Source organism: Anabrus simplex, chromosome 7 (genome assembly GCF_040414725.1).
Source record: "Anabrus simplex isolate iqAnaSimp1 chromosome 7, ASM4041472v1, whole genome shotgun sequence".
Taxonomy (NCBI): Eukaryota; Metazoa; Arthropoda; class Insecta; order Orthoptera; family Tettigoniidae; genus Anabrus; species Anabrus simplex.
Window position 1 is genome coordinate 228,043,374 of NC_090271.1, and position 22,521 is coordinate 228,065,894.

The window sequence follows — 22,521 nt, forward strand, 5'->3', positions numbered from 1 at the left end:
CTTTTTAAATACTAAGCATCTCAGGCCAATGTATAATTTCAGCTGATTACCAAATGTTTCATGTAATGTGTGGTTGTAATAGTCAACAAGTTTTGGTTTTTATTAAAAAAAGATTCACTTATTCCAGTTGATTGTGGCAGGACTGCTCGACAAGTCTATGTCGAATTGTGCAAACATACGACGGCATTTTTACTCATATCCAAGAACATTAAAGTGCCATGTGTTTCGTATCAGTGTATAAACTTTTAATCAGTATATTCTCAACTGCGATAGTGCATTTGTTTCCAGTAGACTGAAGCAGGACCAGCAGTTCTATTCCATGTTCCACGAACACATGACAATTTTTGAAACCAAAAACAAGAACTTTTAAATGCCAAGTGGTTTGTCTTTGTACATTCAATGTATATATGTTTCATCTAGTTTAGACAGATGGAGGAAGACTGTCAAACCCAGGAACATTCTTGTAACGCCAATTGTTTCATATCTTTTTTTTTTTTTTTTTTTGCTAGGGGCTTTACTTCGCACCGACACAGATAGGTCTTACGGCGACGATGGGATAGGATAGGCTTAGGAGTTGGAAGGAAGCGGCCGTGGCCTTAATTAAGGTAAGCCCCAGCCTGGTGTGAAAATGGGAAACCACGGAAAACCATTTTCAGGGCTGCCGATAGTGGGATTCGAACCTACTATCTCCCGGATGCAAGCTCACAGCCTCTACACGCGCCTCTACGCGCACGGCCAACTCGCCCGGTGTTTCATATCGTTGTGTTTCATATCGTATGAGTGTGTTTTCAACCAGTGCACGTGTTTCCAGTGTTCCGTGTCCATGAACACGCAACAGTTTAGTCCAGAACTATGTCTTTGTACATTTTGCTTCAATGTGTGTGTATTTAATCCAGTTTTTTTCAGACAGAAACAGGACAGTCAAGTCCAAGAACGCTCTTAGAGAGCCAAGGTTTCATATCATTATAAGTGTCCGTGTGGTATTTGTATATATTTTCAACCAGTACATGTGTTTCCAGTGTTTAGTGTTCCATGAACACAAGATTGTTTGACCCAGAACTGCAAACTTTTTAAGTTCCAAATTCTGCTTGACAAGTGTACATTGCATTTCAAGGTAATGTCTTGCAACCCAATGATGTGTTTTCATGCAATCACCTATAGGTACGTTAAAATTGAATAATTGAAAAAGAGGTTCAACCTATTCAATACATAAGAGAAAGAAATGTAGTGATTACATTCTTATTTAATAGTAATTAGAATTGGGACCGTTTTCGACCATAGTCCAGGTCATCGTCAGCCGATCAAAACATAAAAAACATAAAAAACAATGCATATGAAAAAGAAAAAAGATTAAGTGAACTCTGGATTGGTATAAGAGGCAATATAAAATGATGATGGGGGTAGAAACTGTGAGTCACTTAAAAGAAAACAGTGCATAATTTTATGAATGGTGGTATGGCACACGCAATGATAGGTAAAGTCTCACAATGTTTATGAACAGCGGAGAACGGTCAAATGGGTCAGTTTTTACACACCGTCAGGCACAAAGTCACAACACTATCGAACAATATATGAAGATCTATCAATATGTTGAAGTCGAAGACGAATAGATTTATAGAAGCAAACTGCCAGTTCCCAGTGATCTGCGCGGCACACTCAAGGTCATGCGCTGTAGTCTCGAACGCCAAAGTAGAATGGAGAATATCCTGAAGATCCAGTATTTGCCTCGGTTGCGGGAAATTAAGTACGTATATATAGATACATACAACGCAATTCAGTATAATTGAATGAGTAATTGTGTTACTGCTGAATTCTTGGAAAACAGTTGACTTGAAAAAACAATTGTAAAGAGAAAAAATGTAGTAAAGAGCGCAATATCGGAAAAACAAATGAAAACATATATGCGCAGTGCGCTATTGAACTGGCAGTTTGCTTCTATAAATCTATTCGTCTTCGACTTCAACATATTGATAGATCTTCATATGTTGTTCGATAGTGTTGTGACTTTGTGCCTGATGGTGTGTAAAAAGTGACCCATTTGACCGTTCTCTGCTGTTCATAAACATTGTGAGACTTTACCTATCATTGCGTGTGCCGTACCACCATTCATAAAATTATGCACTGTTTTCTTTTAAGTGACTCACAGTTTCTACCCCCATCATCATTTTATATTGCCTCTTATACCGATCCAGAGTTCACTTAATCTTTTTCTTTTTCAAATGCATTGTTTTTCATGTTTTTTATGTTTTGATCGGCTGACGATGACCTGGACTATGGTCGAAACCGGTCCCAATTCTAATTACTATTAAATAAGAATGTAATCACTACATTTCTTTCTCTTATGTATTGAATAGGTTGAACCTCTTTTTCAATTATTCAATTTTAACGTTAATACTTTCAATACGGAACAATGAAATTTTTATCTTTAAATCACCTATAGGTACACGTTTTTTTTGTTATGATGACTGTTATCAGATTCCCCTTGATTTGATTTTCACCCAGAACTGATGATGACTCTAAGGGAGTCGAAACCGGTCTTCTTATAATTGAATATACACTGACTGACAGAGCAAATGCAACACCAAGAAGGAGTGGTTCGAAAGGGATGAAAGTTGGGGAAAAAACAGAGACGGCACGGACGAATAATTGATGTTTATTTCAAACCGATATGCAGGTTACACAATGCGCACGGCATCGACTCAGTAGGATGTAGGACCACCGCGAGCGGCGATGCACGCAGAAACACGTTGTGCCCGTTCGCACGTCCACGACAGATTACAAAATGGCGCCGACCGAAGGTATGGGCCTTGTAATCTAAAACAAGCAAGGAATAGTCACCTGCTATGATGTCTCAGAGGGCCATATACTTCTCGGAATGGTCATGTATTCGAGTAAAACGGACAGTGGACGGTCTAGAGTATTGTTTTCAAAAAAATAGAAAAACATTATTATTAAATAATCTTCATCTTGAATTTTCACGACATCGAGAACGGACGCAATTACCGTCATCGGATATTTCTTTTGGAGAAGCAAAGGATTGCATTAGAGAAAAGAAAGAATACAACGATTGAATAAGAATAAAATATAAGTCTTCGCCTGAATTCAAAATCAGTTGTGACGAAAATAAATGTACTGAAGTCGTTACGTAAGAAATTGCGGATACGTCGAAGAGTTGTGAAGAAAAATAAAAATAAATTAAATTAAGGATAAATGACGTCAGAGAAGAATATTAAAATGGCAGTATATTGCATTATTATCTTCAACATTGGGACTGTCAAGAAGATGATCAAGATGATGTGCTAAATTCAAATGATGGACCGACCTGGGAAAAATTCATCTTACCATACGACCTGGAAATGACGAGGAAGGCGACGGGTAACCATCCGACCGAGCCATGACGTAGGAAGGCGACGGGTAACCGGAAAGTACTACCAGAACGAAGGAGCGGATGACGTTCCAGATGTCTAACCCGTGACCGAACCGAAGACCCATCTACATCCAATGGGAATGGAACAGCTGGACCAGGGACAACCATGAGCGAGCTAAGTCATTCATAACATTTCATTGCATAATTTTTGGTTTGCTTACACATGTACCTTAGGTATGTGCTGATGGCAATTGTAGACCGATAATATAGCAATGCAAGTGATGATTACCAACAAAGTGTAAGATAATTAAGTTCGAAGTTACGATTTAATAATATAGCAATAGTTTATGCTATATCGACCTGAACATTTGAAAGAAGCGTGAGGTTTGTAGAGAAATATGAAACAGCTGATTGAAATGACATACTGGGAGATTATAGAGATTTCATTGAAGTTGACGTCACGTATGGTTGTGCGCGGTGTAGAAAGAGACATGGAATTACGCATTTGTTTGGTTCATAGAAAGGGCATTGAACTTCGTATGTAAGTTATGAGAATCTGCGTCTTGTAAATTTTGTTAAGAATCTGTGTGGTATTTTAACGTAGTCGTCAAGTTGGGAAACACGATATATTTTTATGGAGGCTACGGTATTTACATAAGATTGATGTTGTTATGAGAATATGAATATGGTAATTAGATGAAAGTTTCGAGTTATGTATTGTGATTTGAGAAGGTTTTACGCGATGCAGGACCTTCGTGTACCTGCAAGTTAAGTTATACCACACTACAAGTGAATTATATGATTTATTTGCGTAAGAGTGCCCACACCGCGGGAGCTACATAAGCCAAGGTACGAACTGGATTTATTAGTATAAATGTATGCTCGTGACGTAATTCTATTTCAGAGTAGATGACTTGTTATGAACATTAGAATTATACGACTTTGAATAGCTGTAGTTAACCAGAAGCATTACGATACCAATATATATGAGATTATGTTTTCCAAACCTCGCAACTTAGCGCTTCCATGTTAATTGCAAGAAAGTAAAGTAGCTTGCATTGTGGTTGAATGTTATTGAAAGATAACTAATAAAAGGGACATTGAACCTATTAGGGCATGTGTGAGAAAGCCAAAGATTAAGCTAAAGGTAGATAGATAGCTAGATTGGTTAACATTCTCCGTTTTTGAACATACATTTCTTTAACGAACTTCAGCTAGGGAAAGGCTAGAGTAGGAGCCGTATTTAACTGGCACTAGGAAAGAATGCCTTAGTTCGTAAGGAGTTTCAATGCACAACGAGATCGTTGCAACAAAATCATGTCTTCGGATTTTATTAAAACCTAACTTAATATATTCAGTTCTATTTTAGATTTCCTATAATTCACTCAGAACTACTTAAACGTATTCCAATTAATTCACACTTAATTTATTAATCTATTTGTGATGCACTGCGGCTGGATATTGTATCCAAGTGAGATTGTTTAAATACGACTAAAGAAAGTGAACTTTCGGAACGAGTTAATTGTGTCGATGTTATACTTATAATTCAAATGCGAGGTGGACCTCAGATGTGTCCAATGATCTGTTGTAAATGAGCAAATAGTGAACTTCAACTTCACAAAGGAACTGATCATTTTAAATAATTTAAATACTGAATATTATTTCATTTTATTATACGAGCCAGCGCTGACTCATTTTCATTACGTATTTTCAGTTAATTTGAATTATGCGTTGCATAATATGAAGTTAGTTATTTAATATTTTATTAATAAATATTTTGTTATTTTTCTAACTGCTGGTGTCATGAGTTCTTTAATTATTGTCTAGATTGTAAGTTAACTACTAGCTAAGTAAGGTACCGTACAATTAAGTGTTTATTTAACCATGGCTAGTTTCTCTCGAGGTCAAACTCTGATTAGGTTGTCGGCGATGATTATCATTATGTCGTGAGTAACGATAGGTATCACCCGTGAGTTGGAATTCTCTTGGACTCACGTAAAGCGAATTCTATAGTAGGATTACACGTCCTACTTGCCATAAGTAAACCCTGAGGTATCCGCTGAGCGACTCCAATCGTCAAACTAGGCTGCCCAACGACGAGTTAGAAAATGGAGGTATCGGGCAAAGAATGTTTAACCCGGAGCGGTTGCATTAAATTGTCGCACCAACGTGGGCCAGGAGAGAAAGACACCGCGGGAGAGTAATATATTTAATTGCTGTATCAACGTTTGACCAGAAGAGAAAGACACCGTGGGAATGTGATACATTAATTATCGTTCCAGCGTGGATGATTAAAGAGGAATACCCGAGAAAGGAAAATAAGGAGCGCCAATATGTGTTTACATTTAATTGATTTCCAATGTGGCGAGAAGAGAAGACACCGTGGGAACGTATTATAATGGGATATAATAAGTACAGATAATCTTGATTAATATAGATAGTATTGTGTAGAGGTATAATGGAAAGGATTTATTAGGATTGTAATATTTGCAAGACATATGACGAGAGTTTGTGAAGGTGAAGTAGGTGTAATATATATGCGTATATAGTTATATCAGAGGAAATGAACAATGTTGAGGAGTAAATGAGGATTCTTAAATGCTTATTTTTTTTATGGTTAAGTTAATAAGAAGTTATTTTTAAGTTATATTTATTGAATTCTCCATATGTTAAACATGATGTAGGCTTGTGAATACTGAGTGTAGGTTAGATGCCACATAGTAATAATTTATTTTCTTATTTGAGATCAGTTCCGGAGTGAACTCAAAATGATAAAATCCGAAGTCATGGTCTAGTTGTTCATGGTCTACTTGGTAAGATGAAGCTGTTCTCCAGCAAGGTCCATCCATATCATAAGTGATTGGAAACAAGGAACTTTAAGCTAGTGCACAATAGTGACATAAGAGACTATTTTAGTATAAGTAGTTTAAGGAGTTGTGAATTGTGTTATATATATGTATGTGTATTTATATCCTGTGAACTTGGAGTATTGCTAGGAAACTTAGAGTATCTTAGGAAAATAGAAAAATTGTCAGGAATTTAGAGAAAGCATACTAAATAGAATTTTACTTGACGGAAATATGACGATGCAAGGAAGAGTACAGACCAGAAGGGGTCAGGAAGAAGAAATGAGAGAAATACAGGAAAGACATGAGGGAACCCCGATATGGTTCTTAGAGTATTTGAAAAAGCAGGAAGAAGAAAAACAGAAGGAGAAAAAGGAACGCGAAGAGAAGGAGAAAAAGCAGGAAGAAGAAAAACAGAAGGAGAAAAAGGAACGCGAAGAGAAGGAGAAAAAGCAGGAAGAAGAAAAACAGAGGGAGAAAAAGGAACGCGTTGAAGAAAGGAGAAAAGAACGCCACGAACTAATACAGGAGTTGCACAAGAAACAAGAGGAGTGGCAACTTAAGCAAAAGGAGACTCTTGAGGAAATCGTTAACAGAATAGAAAGCGAACATAAAGGGTTGATCCAAGAATTAAAAGGGAAACAGGAAAAGATGACTGAAGAAATTTTTGGAGTCAGAAATGAAATACAAGGTTTGCGTGCCGAGTTGACCGAAACCATGGAAAATAAAAACAAAGAGATGCGAGAGGAGATAAACAGAATGAGAACAGAAGTGGCACAGAACCCGAATATCATCACAGCACTGGTGGATGAAGAAATTGCCAAACTGACTAACAAGCTGGAGGAAATCAAAGGCAGTAATGAGAAGAAATGGGAAGAAGTAAATGAAATAAAGAAAAAGATAACAGAAGGTCAGGAAACTATGAAGAGGTTAGAAGATGAGAAGATAAATGAAATAGCGAAGGGCATGGAAGGACTAAGCCTGAAACAACAAGACTTAGTAGGAAAATTTAACCGAGCTTCAGATCAAGTAGCTGACAAAATAAACGAACTGAAGGAGAAAATGGAAATGGATAAGGCTGATTCAGAGCGGAAAATGGAGAAGACCGATGAGGAAATGAAACAAATAAGGAAAGAACTTCAGGAGATGAGGGTAGAAAACCAATTGGCGAAATCCGTGTTTTCGAACTCAAGTGAACGGCAAAGAGTTATGGAAACACAAGTACAGGAAAGAGAAAAAACACCTTCAGTAATAATCGACTCGAGTAGGCGAGATATGGAAATGATGAACGGAAGCAACCAGAGTGATAGCACTCCCATTATTAACATCATTAAAAATTATGATGATCGACCCAAACATTTCGACGGCTCAGCGAAGATCTCTCCCAAACAATTCCTTAGAGATATCGAGGAATACTTTAGGGAAGGGAGAATACAGGAGGATAAGAAATTACGCATAATCAAGAAGCACTTAGATGGGAACCCGAATATATGGTTTCGAGCATTTAAATACACCTTTCACACTTACGATGAATTTAAAGCTGCTTTCCTGAGAAAATTCTGGGACTCAGAAATACAACAGCAGTTGAGATTGGAGCTCTACTCTAGGAAATTTTCTAATGCAGGGCAAACACGCTACTCCGATTTCTTTTCTTACCAGTTTCACCGTTTCCAAGACTTAGATTGCGCACCGAGTGAGTTAGAGGCGATCAAGACTATACAGAGACAACTACCGTTAGAAGTGCAGAGATTGTTAGCCGCCACGGATATACAGACCGCTATAGACATGGAAAAACGGCTGAGGCAGATAGATATGACATCATCATGCCTAGTAGAAAGAAATCCCAGAAATATTAGGCAAGTAGAGGCGATCAACACCATGAGCTCTGAAAGCACAAATGGTAGAGTGAGCAGGTCTGATCAAGACAGGACGGAGAATCATTTCAACGCACAAGATAAAACACGAAAAAGACATTGTTGTCGATGCAGCGGTGAGCAACCTGCGAAATGGGAACCAAGAGATAACAGAAGTAACCCACTATATAGGAACAACATTCGTTATAATAGAAATAGGAGCCAACCCTATCCAAGAAACAGAAGATGGTATGATGAAAAACGACGGCCTAATGAGTATAATAGAAATGAAGAAAATAGAAGATATATACAAGAGCTTCAAGAGCAAAGGCAAAATAAGACCCGATGGGAGGATGCTATTAGAGACAAAGATATCAATGGAGACCTCGAAGGAGCAGAGAGTCTCGAGCTCCAAGATTACAAGAGGAAAAGAGAAGAGGAGAGTTATAGAGAAAACAATACGCAGAGGGGTACGACTGATTCCGAGCCATCGGTAAGAAAAAAAAAACGCCGATGGAACAGTAACTCAGCAGGAAGTTGTAAATAAACTGGAGAACAGAAACATTATCAAAATTCGCAGTTGGATAATAACACAATTTGATCACTGGGACATCCGACCAGAAGACTTGGTCCGAGATGAGACATGCGATACCAAGGAACCTGTATTTAAATTGCCCGTAATATTAGTTAGGGTAGCAGATGTCAAAATACACTGTTTGGTTGATTCCGGGGCCAGCATCAGTGTCATGTCAAATACGTTATTTCAAGAATTATCAAAGAGGATGGAAATACCAATTATACCCGTATCTGGAGTTAAGATCAGGGGTGTCATTCCAGATAAATCGGTAGAATGCAAGACTCAAGCATATCTAACAATAAGAATAGGAAGACACGAGTTCGAACACCCATTTCTGGTAATGAAGAAGATAAAATACAGTATAATTTTCGGAATAGACTTCATGATGGCTTCCCAAATGACGATAGATATGGAACGTTATGAAATTAGATTCCCTATCAGAGAGAATGATGGGAATAAAACTATAGAAACAATCCAACTTAAAGACATGTTACAACCTGAAGAATACTTGAAGATTGAGGGAAAGGAAGTCGACTTATTAAGTAAAGAGGATTCAGCCTTGGTAGAGAAAGACGATGAGCAGCAAGAAGACATCGAAATGACAAAAAGGATTGAAGAAATCATAACTATGGAGGAAGAAAATAATGAAAAAACAGAGATCTGGGAGGCATTAGCTCAAGCTGACGTACCATCTGAAGGAAAAAGAGTACTGTACGAAATTATCAATAAATACATTGACGTTTTCGATGATAAACCAGGGCAAATACCGAACTTCAAGTACAAGATAATAGTGAATGACTGGACTCCATACATGGGCAAAATATATGACGTACCAGAGAAGTACTTCAGCGAAGTGAAGACGATTATCCAGCAAATGTTAGACGATGGAATTATCTTGAAGACCACCACACCCTATGTGAATCCGATTGTAATTGTAAGGAAAAACAACGGGAAACTGAGAGTGTGCCTAGACGCGTGTAGTATCAATGGAAGACTAATTCCTGAGTACCATAGGGCTCCTAAGATCAAGGAGGTAGTAAAGAAATTTCGTGGTCAGAGGTACTTTACGACCATGGACTGCACGGCCTCTTTCCATCACATTGTTCTCGAGGAAAGGTCACGGTTGTTAACCGGATTTAAGTTCAACAACCAAACATATGCCTACTGTCGTCTTCCATTCGGATTGAAGAATAGTTCTGCCGTTCTGGTGAGAGCATTGGACAGAAGCCTTACTAGCGAAGTGAAGGAATTTATTAACTGTTATATCGACGACATAGTTTTTGGAAGTTCCACTTTTGAAGAGCATTGCATTAACCTAGAAAAGTTGCTCAAAAATCTGCAGAAAACTGGTTTCAAAATAAATATCTCGAAGTCAAGATTTTGCCAAAGTCAAGTACTTTTTGTTGGACACTTAATCGATGGCGAGGGAATAAGACCTAACCCTGTCAAGATTAAAGCTATTTGCGAGTTTCCTCGGCCGACAAAGGTCAAGCACGTCAGACAATTCCTAGGAATGACGGGATTTTTCTCAGACCACTGTGAGGGATATACTGAGACAGCCGCACCACTACACAATTTATTAAGAGCTAATAACAAGTGGAAGTGGAACGACGAGGTTGAGCAAGCTTTCAATAAGATGAAAGAAATGATGAAACAGAGCATAAAACTGGGATATCCAGACTATGAGAAAAGATTTATAATTCAGGCAGATGCATCGAGTATCGGTGTAGGTGCATGCTTGTATCAGGAAAACGAAGAAGAACAGAAAAGAACATATCTGGCATTTACCAGCCGGAAATTAAGGAAACAAGAAATGCACTACACTACCACCGAACTTGAACTTTTAGCGATAATCCACGCGTTACTACAGTGGAGAAGAATCATTTATGGGTACCCAGTGACCATAAGAACTGACCATAAAGCATTAACTTTTGGGTTAAAGGCAGTCATGGTAAGCGAGAGAATAACGCGCTGGATGTTGTACACACAGCAATTTGATTTGAAGATAGAGCATTGCAGTGGTAAACAAAACATTTTAGCTGACGCTCTGAGTAGGAACCCTCCAGAACAAGAAGAACACATCTTAGAAATCGAGTTAGACATTCGAGAGCAAGAACTACTGAGAAAGCTCGAAAACCTAAAGGAATTCCAGGAGTCTGACAAAGAATTAAAATATATCATCGACAGGTTAACAGAGAAGGAACCGGATTCTGAATGGCAGAACAGTTATGAGATTGTAGATGGAATACTGATCAAAATTATGAGTAGAGTTGACCGGAAAAGAAGGATTATAATACCACGAGTATTGCAAAAAGAACTGATTTGGCATACCCATAATATCACGGGACATGCAGGCATAGATAAAGTGATCAGTACGTTAAAAGAAAAATTCACTTGGAAGGGACTACGAAAATCTGTCAGGAACTTAGTTAAAACTTGTGACATATGCCAGCATGTTAAACACAACAACTATGTATGCGGACATAAACCAGTGCCAATCATTCCATTAAGATCGCACGAGATATATGCGGTAGATATTTTTGGCAAGCTACCGACTGCAAGAAGAGGAAAAAGGTACTTACTAGTGGTTGTTGACATATTTTCCAAGTACATTTCACTTCAAGCTATACAGAGAGCCAATGCTAAGCAAGTCATACGGGCCCTAGTGGAAAAGGTTTTTCCTGAGATGGGTAAGCCAAAAAAAATACTCACAGATAGGGGAACACAGTTTACGTCTGAAATATTCCGTCAACGAATGAAAAATGAAGGTATCAGACATACGATGTGTTCAGTACGACACCCAGAAGCGAAACCTGTAGAAAGATACATGAGGGAAATCGCCAAGTTTGGCAGAATATACTGCAACCAACAGCATTGGAAATGGGTGGAGATATTAAGTATTATTGAAAGGAGCTTGAATAACACCATTAATCAATCCATCGGACAGATTCCCAGTGTAGCTCACAAGAATATACATCCGGAAAGGAGTTGGGACAGAATATTTACAATGCCCATGGAAAGGAAGCCAGATCCACAGCAAATAGAGACTATGATAAAAGAAAAACTACTGGAACAGTCACGAAAACGATTAAAGAGGATGCAAAATAAGAAATTCCATGCACCTTACAAACGAGGTGATCTTGTATTAATTAAAACAGTACCAATGTCTAATGCACCGAATAAAGTATGTGCGAAGTTCCTACCATTATACAATGGCCCATATAAAGTAGAGCGTGTGCTAGGAAATAATGCATACGAATTAACAAGCATGAATGGAAAGTACAGAAATGTACACAATGCCTGTAACATCAAGCCTTATTACCAAGAAAATCAGACTAATGAAACCACAGAACTAGAAGATTAAAGGGCCAAGAATGTATAAGACACATACCAATATCAAATTATCATCCGCAAGTCATTTGAAATTTCTATTTATTATGTTTATTGAAGGAAAGAATAAGCTGAATACGTAAGCACAGTCGAGCGTAGCAAAGAACATTTCTAAATCAGGAGCGATAAAAAACGGTCGATATATTAAAATCGATTAGCCTGTCGCAATAGGACAATGAATATGTATAAGTAGCGAAGGCACATTTATGATTCGAGTTTAAGAAAGGAAAATATATTGTGACCAATATATTTTGTCCGTGACGGGGGACAATAAATGTGCCCGTTCGCACGTCCACGACAGATTACAAAATGGCGCCGACCGAAGGTATGGGCCTTGTAATCTAAAACAAGCAAGGAATAGTCACCTGCTATGATGTCTCAGAGGGCCATATACTTCTCGGAATGGTCATGTATTCGAGTAAAACGGACAGTGGACGGTCTAGAGTATTGTTTTCAAAAAAACAGAAAAAACATTATTATTAAATAATCTTCATCTTGAATTTTCACGACATCGAGAGCGGACGCAATTACCGTCATCGGATATTTCTTTTGGAGAAGCAAAGGATTGCATTAGAGAAAAGAAGGAATACAACGATTGAATAAGAATAAAATATAAGTCTTCGCCTGAATTCAAAATCAGTTGTGACGAAAATAAATGTACTGAAGTCGTTACGTAAGAAATTGCGGATACGTCGAAGAGTTGTGAAGAAAAATAAAAATAAATTAAATTAAGGATAAACGACGTCAGAGAAGAATATTAAAATGGCAGTATATTGCATTATTATCTTCAACATTGAGACTGTCAAGAAGATGATCAAGATGATGTGCTAAATTCAAATGATGGACCGACCTGGGAACAATTCATCTTACCATACGACCTGGAAATGACGAGGAAGGCGACGGGTAACCATCCGACCGAGCCATGACGTAGGAAGGCGATGGGTAACCGGAAAGTACTACCAGAACGAAGGAGCGGATGACGTTCCAGATGTCTAACCCGTGACCGAACCGAAGACCCATCTACATCCAATGGGAATGGAACAGCTGGACCAGGGACAACCATGAGCGAGCTAAGTCATTCATAACATTTCATTGCATAATTTTTGGTTTGCTTACACATGTACCTTAGGTATGTGCTGATGGCAATTGTAGACCGATAATATAGCAATGCAAGTGATGATTACCAACAAAGTGTAAGATAATTAAGTTCGAAGTTACGATTTAATAATATAGCAATAGTTTATGCTATATCGACCTGAACATTTGAAAGAAGCGTGAGGTTTGTAGAGAAATATGAAACAGCTGATTGAAATGACATACTGGGAGATTATAGAGATTTCATTGAAGTTGACGTCACGTATGGTTGTGCGCGGTGTAGAAAGAGACATGGAATTACGCATTTGTTTGGTTCATAGAAAGGGCATTGAACTTCGTATGTAAGTTATGAGAATCTGCGTCTTGTAAATTTTGTTAAGAATCTGTGTGGTATTTTATCGTAGTCGTCAAGTTGGGAAACACGATATATTTTTATGGAGGCTACGGTGTTTACATAAGATTGATGTTGTTATGAGAATATGAATATGGTAATTAGATGAAAGTTTCGAGTTATGTATTGTGATTTGAGAAGGTTTTACGCGATGCAGGACCTTCGTGTACCTGCAAGTTAAGTTATACCACACTACAAGTGAATTATATGATTTATTTGCGTAAGAGTGCCCACACCGCGGGAGCTACATAAGCCAAGGTACGAACTGGATTTATTAGTATAAATGTATGCTCGTGACGTAATTCTATTTCAGAGTAGATGACTTGTTATGAACATTAGAATTATACGACTTTGAATAGCTGTAGTTAACCAGAAGCATTACGATACCAATATATATGAGATTATGTTTTCCAAACCTCGCAACTTAGCGCTTCCATGTTAATTGCAAGAAAGTAAAGTAGCTTGCATTGTGGTTGAATGTTATTGAAAGATAACTAATAAAAGGGACATTGAACCTATTAGGGCATGTGTGAGAAAGCCAAAGATTAAGCTAAAGGTAGATAGATAGCTAGATTGGTTAACATTCTCCGTTTTTGAACATACATTTCTTTAACGAACTTCAGCTAGGGAAAGGCTAGAGTAGGAGCCGTATTTAACTGGCACTAGGAAAGAATGCCTTAGTTCGTAAGGAGTTTCAATGCACAACGAGATCGTTGCAACAAAATCATGTCTTCGGATTTTATTAAAACCTAACTTAATATATTCAGTTCTATTTTAGATTTCCTATAATTCACTCAGAACTACTTAAACATATTCCAATTAATTCACACTTAATTTATTAATCTATTTGTGATGCACTGCGGCTGGATATTGTATCCAAGTGAGATTGTTTAAATACGACTAAAGAAAGTGAACTTTCGGAACGAGTTAATTGTGTCGATGTTATACTTATAATTCAAATGCGAGGTGGACCTCAGATGTGTCCAATGATCTGTTGTAAATGAGCAAATAGTGAACTTCAACTTCACAAAGGAACTGATCATTTTAAATAATTTAAATACTGAATATTATTTCATTTTATTATACGAGCCAGCGCTGACTCATTTTCATTACGTATTTTCAGTTAATTTGAATTATGCGTTGCATAATATGAAGTTTGTTATTTAATATTTTATTAATAAATATTTTGTTATTTTTCTAACTGCTGGTGTCATGAGTTCTTTAATTATTGTCTAGATTGTAAGTTAACTACTAGCTAAGTAAGGTACCGTACAATTAAGTGTTTATTTAACCATGGCTAGTTTCTCTCGAGGTCAAACTCTGATTAGGTTGTCGGCGATGATTATCATTATGTCGTGAGTAACGATAGGTATCACCCGTGAGTTGGAATTCTCTTGGACTCACGTAAAGCGAATTCTACAGTAGGATTACACGTCCTACTTGCCATAAGTAAACCTTGAGGTATCCGCTGAGCGACTCCATTCGTCAAACTAGGCTGCCCAACGACGAGTTAGAAAATGGAGGTATCGGGCAAAGAATTTTTAACCCGGAGCGGTTGCAACGTCGAGGTACAGAGTCAATAAGAGTGCGGATGGTGTCCTGAGGGATGGTTCTCCATTCTCTGTCAACCATTTGCCACAGTTGGTCGTCCGTACGAGGCTGGGGCAGAGTTTGCAAACGGCGTCCAATGAGATCCCACACGTGTTCGATTGGTGAGAGATCCGGAGAGTACGCTGGCCACAGAAGCATCTGTACACCTCGTAGAGCCTGTTGGGAGATGCGAGCAGTGTGTGGGCGGGCATTATCCTGCTGAAACAGAACATTGGGCAGCCCCTGAAGGTACGGGAGTGCCACCGGCCGCAGCACATGCCACACGTAGCGGTGGGCATTTAACGTGCCTTGAATACGCACTAGAGGTGACGTGGAATCATACGCAATAGCGCCCCAAACCATGATGCCGCGTTGTCTAGCGGTAGGGCGCTCCACAGTTACTGCCGGATTTGACCTTTCTCCACGCCGACGCCACACTCGTCTGCGGTGACTATCACTGACAGAACAGAAGCGTGACTCATCGGAGAACACGACGTTCCGCCATTCCCTCATCCAAGTCGCTCTGGCCCGGCACCATGCCAGGCGTGCACGTCTATGCTGTGGAGTCAATGGTAGTCTTCTGAGCGGACGCCGGGAGTGCAGGCCTCCTGCACCAATCGACAGGAAATTGTTCTGGTCGATATTGGAACAGCCAGGGTGTCTTGCACATGCTGAAGAATGGCGGTTGACGTGGCGTGCGGGGCTGCCACCGCTTGGCGGCGGATGCGCCGATCCTCGCGTGCTGACGTCACTCGGGCTGCGCCTGGACCCCTCGCACGTGCCACATGTCCCTGCGCCAACCATCTTCGCCACAGGCGCTGCACCGTGGACACATCCCTATGGGTATCGGCTGCGATTTGACGAAGCGACCAACCTGCCCTTCTCAGCCCGATAACCATACCACTCGTAAAGTCGTCTGTCTGCTGGAAATGCCTCCGTTGACGGCGGCCTGGCATTCTTAGCTATACACGTGTCCTGTGGCACACGACAACACGTTCTACAATGACTGTCGGCTGAGAAATCACGGTACGAAGTGGGCCATTCGCCAACGCCGTGTCCCATTTATCGTTCGCTATGTGCGCAGCACAGCGGCGCATTTCACAATTTGAGCATACCTCAGTGACGTCAGTCTACCCTGCAATTGGCATAAAGTTCTGACCACTCCTTCTTGGTGTTGCATTTGCTCTGTCAGTCAGTGTATTTTTACGTGTTGAATGGTGGAACATCCCTCAAACTCTATCTTGTTAGTTAAATGTCAACACGGAAATGAAGATCATAACCTAAGATTATAAATATTAAACGCTTTCCTGAAGATGCTGGTTCGTCAGTAACCTGTCAGCCGATCAATTTTGTGTGTATATTAATATAGCCAAGGAGTTCACGTACCTGAAACATTCCTATCAACATACATACTGAGAGGCATAATCTAACCCACATTTCAGGCATACTTTGTGTCAAGAGTGAAATGTTGTTTTACCAAAATTTGAATAAATTTAGTAGTGTGAAGAGGAGGGAAATTTTTCAGGTGTGTGTGATTTTTGAGTGTTTTTCTTTTTTTTTGTGATGTGTATTTCTACTGCCTCCCATTTGTTTAATGATTTGCTTTTGTTTTCAATGTGTAAAATTTTAAGATCTGTGTTGATGCCTGTGAAATGGTGGGACCTGACATATATATGTGTTCTCTGAAGGCTGAAAGCTGATTGTATTTAATAGCATTTTTGTGTCCTTTATACCTGGCATAGAAACTGTGTTTTGTTTGGTCTATATACAGTATACAGCATTACAGTTTGGTCCTCGAATCTGAGTTCATAAACTCCTGATTTGGAGAAGAGGTACCTTTTTTCTGGTTGGGTTGCATTAATTAATTGTCTTTGTAGCATGTCGTTAGTTCTGAAGACTATTTTTAGACCTTGCTTTTTGCAAATGTTAGTTGTTTTACATGTGTGTTTGTTTGCATTATTGAGGACCATGCATTTGTAGTTAAGCCTTATTGACAGATTCTGAGGATATTCTTGTCGAATGAAACATGTCATTCTTTTACAGATACGCTATAGTGATAATAATAATGTTATTGGCTTTACTTCCCACTAACTACTTTTACAGTTTTCGGAGATATCAAGGAACCGGAATTTAGTCCTGCAGGAGTTATTTTACATGCCAGTAAATCTACCAACATGAGGCTGACGTATTTGAGCACCTTCACATCGGAGTGTGCCAGGATCAAACCTGCCAAGTTGGGGTGAGAAGGCCATTGCCTCAACTGTCTGAGCCACTCAGCTTGGCACTATATAGATCTAAGTGCCATATTTTGAGCTTCATCAGACTGGAAAAACTTAAAGGATGTTTCTTATATGATTTTGATTATTTATTCATTTCTGTTTAGTCTGTTTCCCTCATTGCATCATATTTTTTGGTTGCATAAAAGTGTGCTAACCAGGTTGCACCATATTATAGGCACAAAAAACATAAATGTGTTCTAGTTCGATAAACCTGTGTTGGTTACTTCATATTTTCACATTTGAACTTCATTCTTTCAAAAAGCATTTGTATTATTCTACACTGATGTTAAGATTTTTCTATAACAACTGACATTAATCTACATTGTTATGAGAAAACATTCTCTTCTATACAGCACAGATGCACATACAAGAAAAAAAGAATAAAAATCAACCGAGATGACCCTACAATATACCAGGACTGATAAAGGTTAATTCAGTTAACCTCAATAATTCGAAATTGGTTAATTCAAAATCCTGCTTAATTCGAAGCAGCTCTCGTTCCCAGAAACATGAGGTATGGTTTTGCATGTTATTTAAATTGTTTAATTCGAAATATGGGTAATTTGTAATTCGAAGAACAATGTCGGTCCCATTACCGAAATTCAGACTTTTAATTCAAAACTGCCTTTACATTTTATTTACAGAGTAATTCATCATCGTCATCTTCATTCCAAGTATTGGGCCATGTGTCCCGTTACGGTCTTGCATTTTCCCTCCATCTCTTCACTGGACATCCTACAGATCTGACTACATCCACAATTATCAGGAAAGCTGGAAACGTCATATACAAAGGATGGAACCTGGTAGATTACCAAAGGAGATTCTTCGATACCAACCCAGTAGCATAAGTTAGTTTTTAAGGAGTCAAGTTCAGCAATATGTTGTTGTTCATTGTTTACATCGCCAAGCTTTTTTTCACTTACTATACAGCTGATGATGGTGTCAAAATGAAACACCGAAACATGTTTTGTAATAAAATAATGTTGTAAATACCATCCAACAACATTGTATTTTGTATTGAAAAGGTGGAACCTGCTAGATTTTAATTCAATTGTGTTCCACCAGGAAGTAATATCTGTGCAGGAAAGGCTTGTGGAGAGCAAGGTTCAATAAACAGACTGGCCACCCCAGAGTCTTAACCTGAATCACACCTTTGGAAAGAATCAGAAAGTAGCGTTCACCCCAGTATCCAACAACACACATCACAAACTGTTCTGGCGACAGTGTTTAAGGCTGAGACATTCAGATACCTGGCACACATGCATCCACTTTTCTTTTTTAAACATTTAAAACATTAAATCAGAAGGAAATCAAGAGTAATATTTAGAAATTTGAAAATCACCAATGAGGAGTTTCTACCTGAAGTAGTTCGCCAAGAGTAAGTTGCTGTAGCGGTACAACATACAGACCGCCAGGGGAGGCATGACCTCCAGTACCAAAGAGCACAAGTAGTTCACCATCCATCTGCACCAGAATTTGTGGAGCATAATATGTTTCTTCTCCACCAGGTGTTGCAAGTTTCTGCAACATCTTCCCATTATGACCACTGAGCAGAACCAAATGGCCACAGACAGCAGGACCTGTGTCACAGCAGGAAGAAATGTAAGTATCATCTTTCTTTAAATTATTTTCATATGTACCAGTAACCCACATGACCAAATTTACTGCTACACTACTTGGAAGTAAAATATTACAAGAGTGTTGATTGAGAAATATAATCTGCTCATACTGAAATACCACTCTCTGAATGGACATCTCTTGTACTGGCTATTCCAATAAAATAATTACTGCATCCATTTAGAAGTGACAAGGATTTGGGTTCAAAATTAGAGGAATTTCAAAAACAAAATACTGCTGTTTTGTTGTTTTAAGAGGCCTATTTAAGATTACCACTTCTAAAACCATTGCTAAAACTGCTGTTTGTTTCTCTTTTTACTGTATTACTTTAATATGAAAGAATATGGTACATAAGAACCTTTCTAAATTATGATGATGATGATGATGATGATGATGCTCGTTGTTTAAAGAGGCCTAACAATTAGGTCATCGACTCCTAATGGTATGAGATGAGAAGTAATATAATGACAATTAAAATTCAAAAATTCATCCACTGACCAGAATTCAAAACACAATGATGAAGAATGAATATTAATTTAAAATAATCAGCGGATCCACCTCCCAATATTGAAAGTTAAAATAATTCCAAAATTCATCCCCTGACTAGAATTCAAAAAGACAACGATGAACAATGATTATGAACTTTAAACAATCAGTGGATCCGACCCGCAATGCCCCACTTTCCCATAAAATAACTTAAAACAATAGTATAAAATGTAAAAGGGACTGATTTCAAAGCAAAATTCTAAATCAATTTTGCTTGCTGTCTAAAGGGGTCCAAAATCCAGGTCACTGGCCCCTTGTAATGGTACTAATAGCTGGTAAAGTAGAACCATGGTATTCCTCATATAATGGTAATAATCACAGCTAATAGACTCATGGTGTTCCTCACATTGTGGTACTACTCACAGGTAATGCAAACATATGGTGTTCCTCACATAATGGCACAACTCATTGGTAATGCAGACTCATAGGGCCGATTGCAGAAACAATCACTAGTTTTAAGCCTTAGACATTGTCTACCTAAACAACGTCTAAATCATTCACGATCTTCCATTGCATAAACAATGTTCAGTCGATGTTTAACTAGACGTCCCTTAAAGTTTCAATTTTGATTTGAAAATGGAGACAGAAGTATCTTTCATACAACTCTTTGCTTGTCGCAACCAATGAAATTCGTCGGTGCGCGCGCCGAACGCCAATCAGCTGTTTGTCTTCCTACACATTACTCAAATATGGTTGAGCATGACTTGCCCACAGATAAGAGTATCGCTTTCGGTGCAAATTAAATATCATAATATTATCGACACTAAAGCGACACGCCACCGTACAGGGAAGTGTAGCTTTCATTATAGCGTTGTTACAGTGAGTGTAATTTACTCATAAGTACAGTAGCTTCGACAAAGAGAAGATGAAGCAATAGTAATGTGTAACCGAGTGTGTTGTACGGGCCATATAGATGTAGCTTGCATTCTGGAGATCGTAAGTTCGAACCGCATCATCGGCAGCCTTGAAGATTGTTTTCCATAGTTTCCCTATTTTTACATCAGGCAAATACTAGGGCTGTTATTATGGCCACGACTCTTCTTCCCCATTCCTCCTTAAACGATAATCACCACCACTTGCCTTTTCCTATCTGATAGTTGCCGAAAACCTATGCGATTATAAATATAAAAATCCCATACAAACTACTTTTTAGTTTTCACTATTATGTGTGTGTACTTGGCAGTAAATATAAGTGAATCTCTCCCGGTTGATGTATGTGACAGCCCTCAGACGATCGGGACACGTAATTGTGATATGTACGTAGTTCAAGTGACCTCAGTTCCATGGAAATTACCCCATGTATATAATAAAATATATCGATTGCCAAGAATTGTATTCAAGTTGACAGTTACCGGACTGTCACTTTGTCAGTCTCAAGAAACAAGTTTCTCGTAAAGCGAAACCTTATTTTATGATTATCTCCCCGTGCATGTCAAACGAATTGCTGCTATTTAGCAGTGGGCGACCCACAGAGAGGCCATCGGACTAACCTCTCTTCCTGGAATCGTCTCAACATGATGATACAAATTACATATTTCACGGTACATAACCTCTGATTGTGATTCACTCCTATCATTTGAGGTTAAACAGCGGTCTCAACAGTGTTTAAGCATGACCAGTTGAACATCGGTTTTAGACAGTGTCTAAGTGATAAATAACGTCTCTGCAATGCGGCAGCCATACTTAGGTATTGTTTAACCGTAGACATCGTCTAAATGCCGTTTCTGCAATCGGCCCATAGTGTTCCTTCCATCGTGGTATTAACCACAGGTGCCGCCCAAAGGCGTAATGTTCCTCACATAGTGGTACTAATCATAGGCAACGTAGAACCAGGGTATCACTCATATAGTGGTACTAATCACAGGCAATGCCCAGATCCGTGGTGTTCCTCACACTGTGGTACTAATCACAAGTAAAATCGAGCCATGGTGTTCCTCGCATAATGGTACTAATCACAGGTAATCTCATGGCTCAAAATCCATCATCCCTTGGCCGGCCCTTTTAGTCGCCTGTTACGTCAGGCAGGGGACACGTGGATGTATTCTTCATGTGCGTCCCTCACCCACAGGGGTTTCCCAAAATTCGTAATTCTTCTCTGTCTTAAAACAGGATAGAGATGGCTGAGTCTTTATGAACTTGCATGAAAGAAGTCCCTCTCCCAAGGTAACGGTCATAAGGCTGGCAAGGCTCCAAACTTGCATTATAACCTTACCTGTTACTGTTTACCCCTGAAATTAAATTTGGGTAGCATGCCAGGTTTTTCCTTACTCCACCAATGAAAGATTTACCACATGTTTCACTACATGAATTTACTCCCAAAACAAAATAAAACATGACAAACACCAACAATAATCATCACGTGATGAGACCAATATAAACATAAACAAACAACATCTACAAGCAACACACCACAACTATCCATAGTTCTGAACGCTATGTTTCAAACTGATTATATCCTACGGATAAGAAGACTGTCCCTTCCTAACCTTATATACATTAGCACAATAGCATCAACACCGTGGAATCTATTTACCACGTGTTATAACAGTATTTAAAAAAACCAATCCCATCACCTCACTATACTCTATTAATAAAACATCCACATCCACAATGTAAAATGTCTGCTGTGGGATTAATAAATAACGATAACCATGTCGTATTATTCAAAGAGTAAGAAAGTAATAAACACTTGTCCTACGGTTTCATCGAGTCATAATCAGTTCTGTGCACAACAACATATTACCTCCAGATTACACATATAAATTATCTCACAGTGTGCATTTCCTCGGAGAGCAATAATCCAGAGTCTGACTTACTAAAGAACACTATGTAGTGTCTTCCACCTACTGCTCATCGGGAACTTCATTGCCGAGTTATGCATTCGCCATGACTCCATAATGGTACAGTAATGCAACTGTAAAGAACTCATACAGCAAAAACTTCATAATGGTAATCTTCATGAACAGCAAC

General features: G+C 38.8%; 1 protein-coding gene across 1 annotated transcript in view; it reads right to left on the reverse strand.

Annotated features, from left to right (window-relative positions):
- LOC136877493 (uncharacterized) overlaps positions 1–22,521 on the reverse strand; it is a 293,695-nt gene that overhangs the window by 147,355 nt on the left and 123,819 nt on the right. Inside the window, exon 5 of the mRNA XM_067151591.2 lies at positions 18,748–18,968. Within this exon, the coding sequence (XP_067007692.2) occupies positions 18,748–18,968 (221 nt within the window). The remainder of the gene's footprint in view (positions 1–18,747; positions 18,969–22,521) is intronic.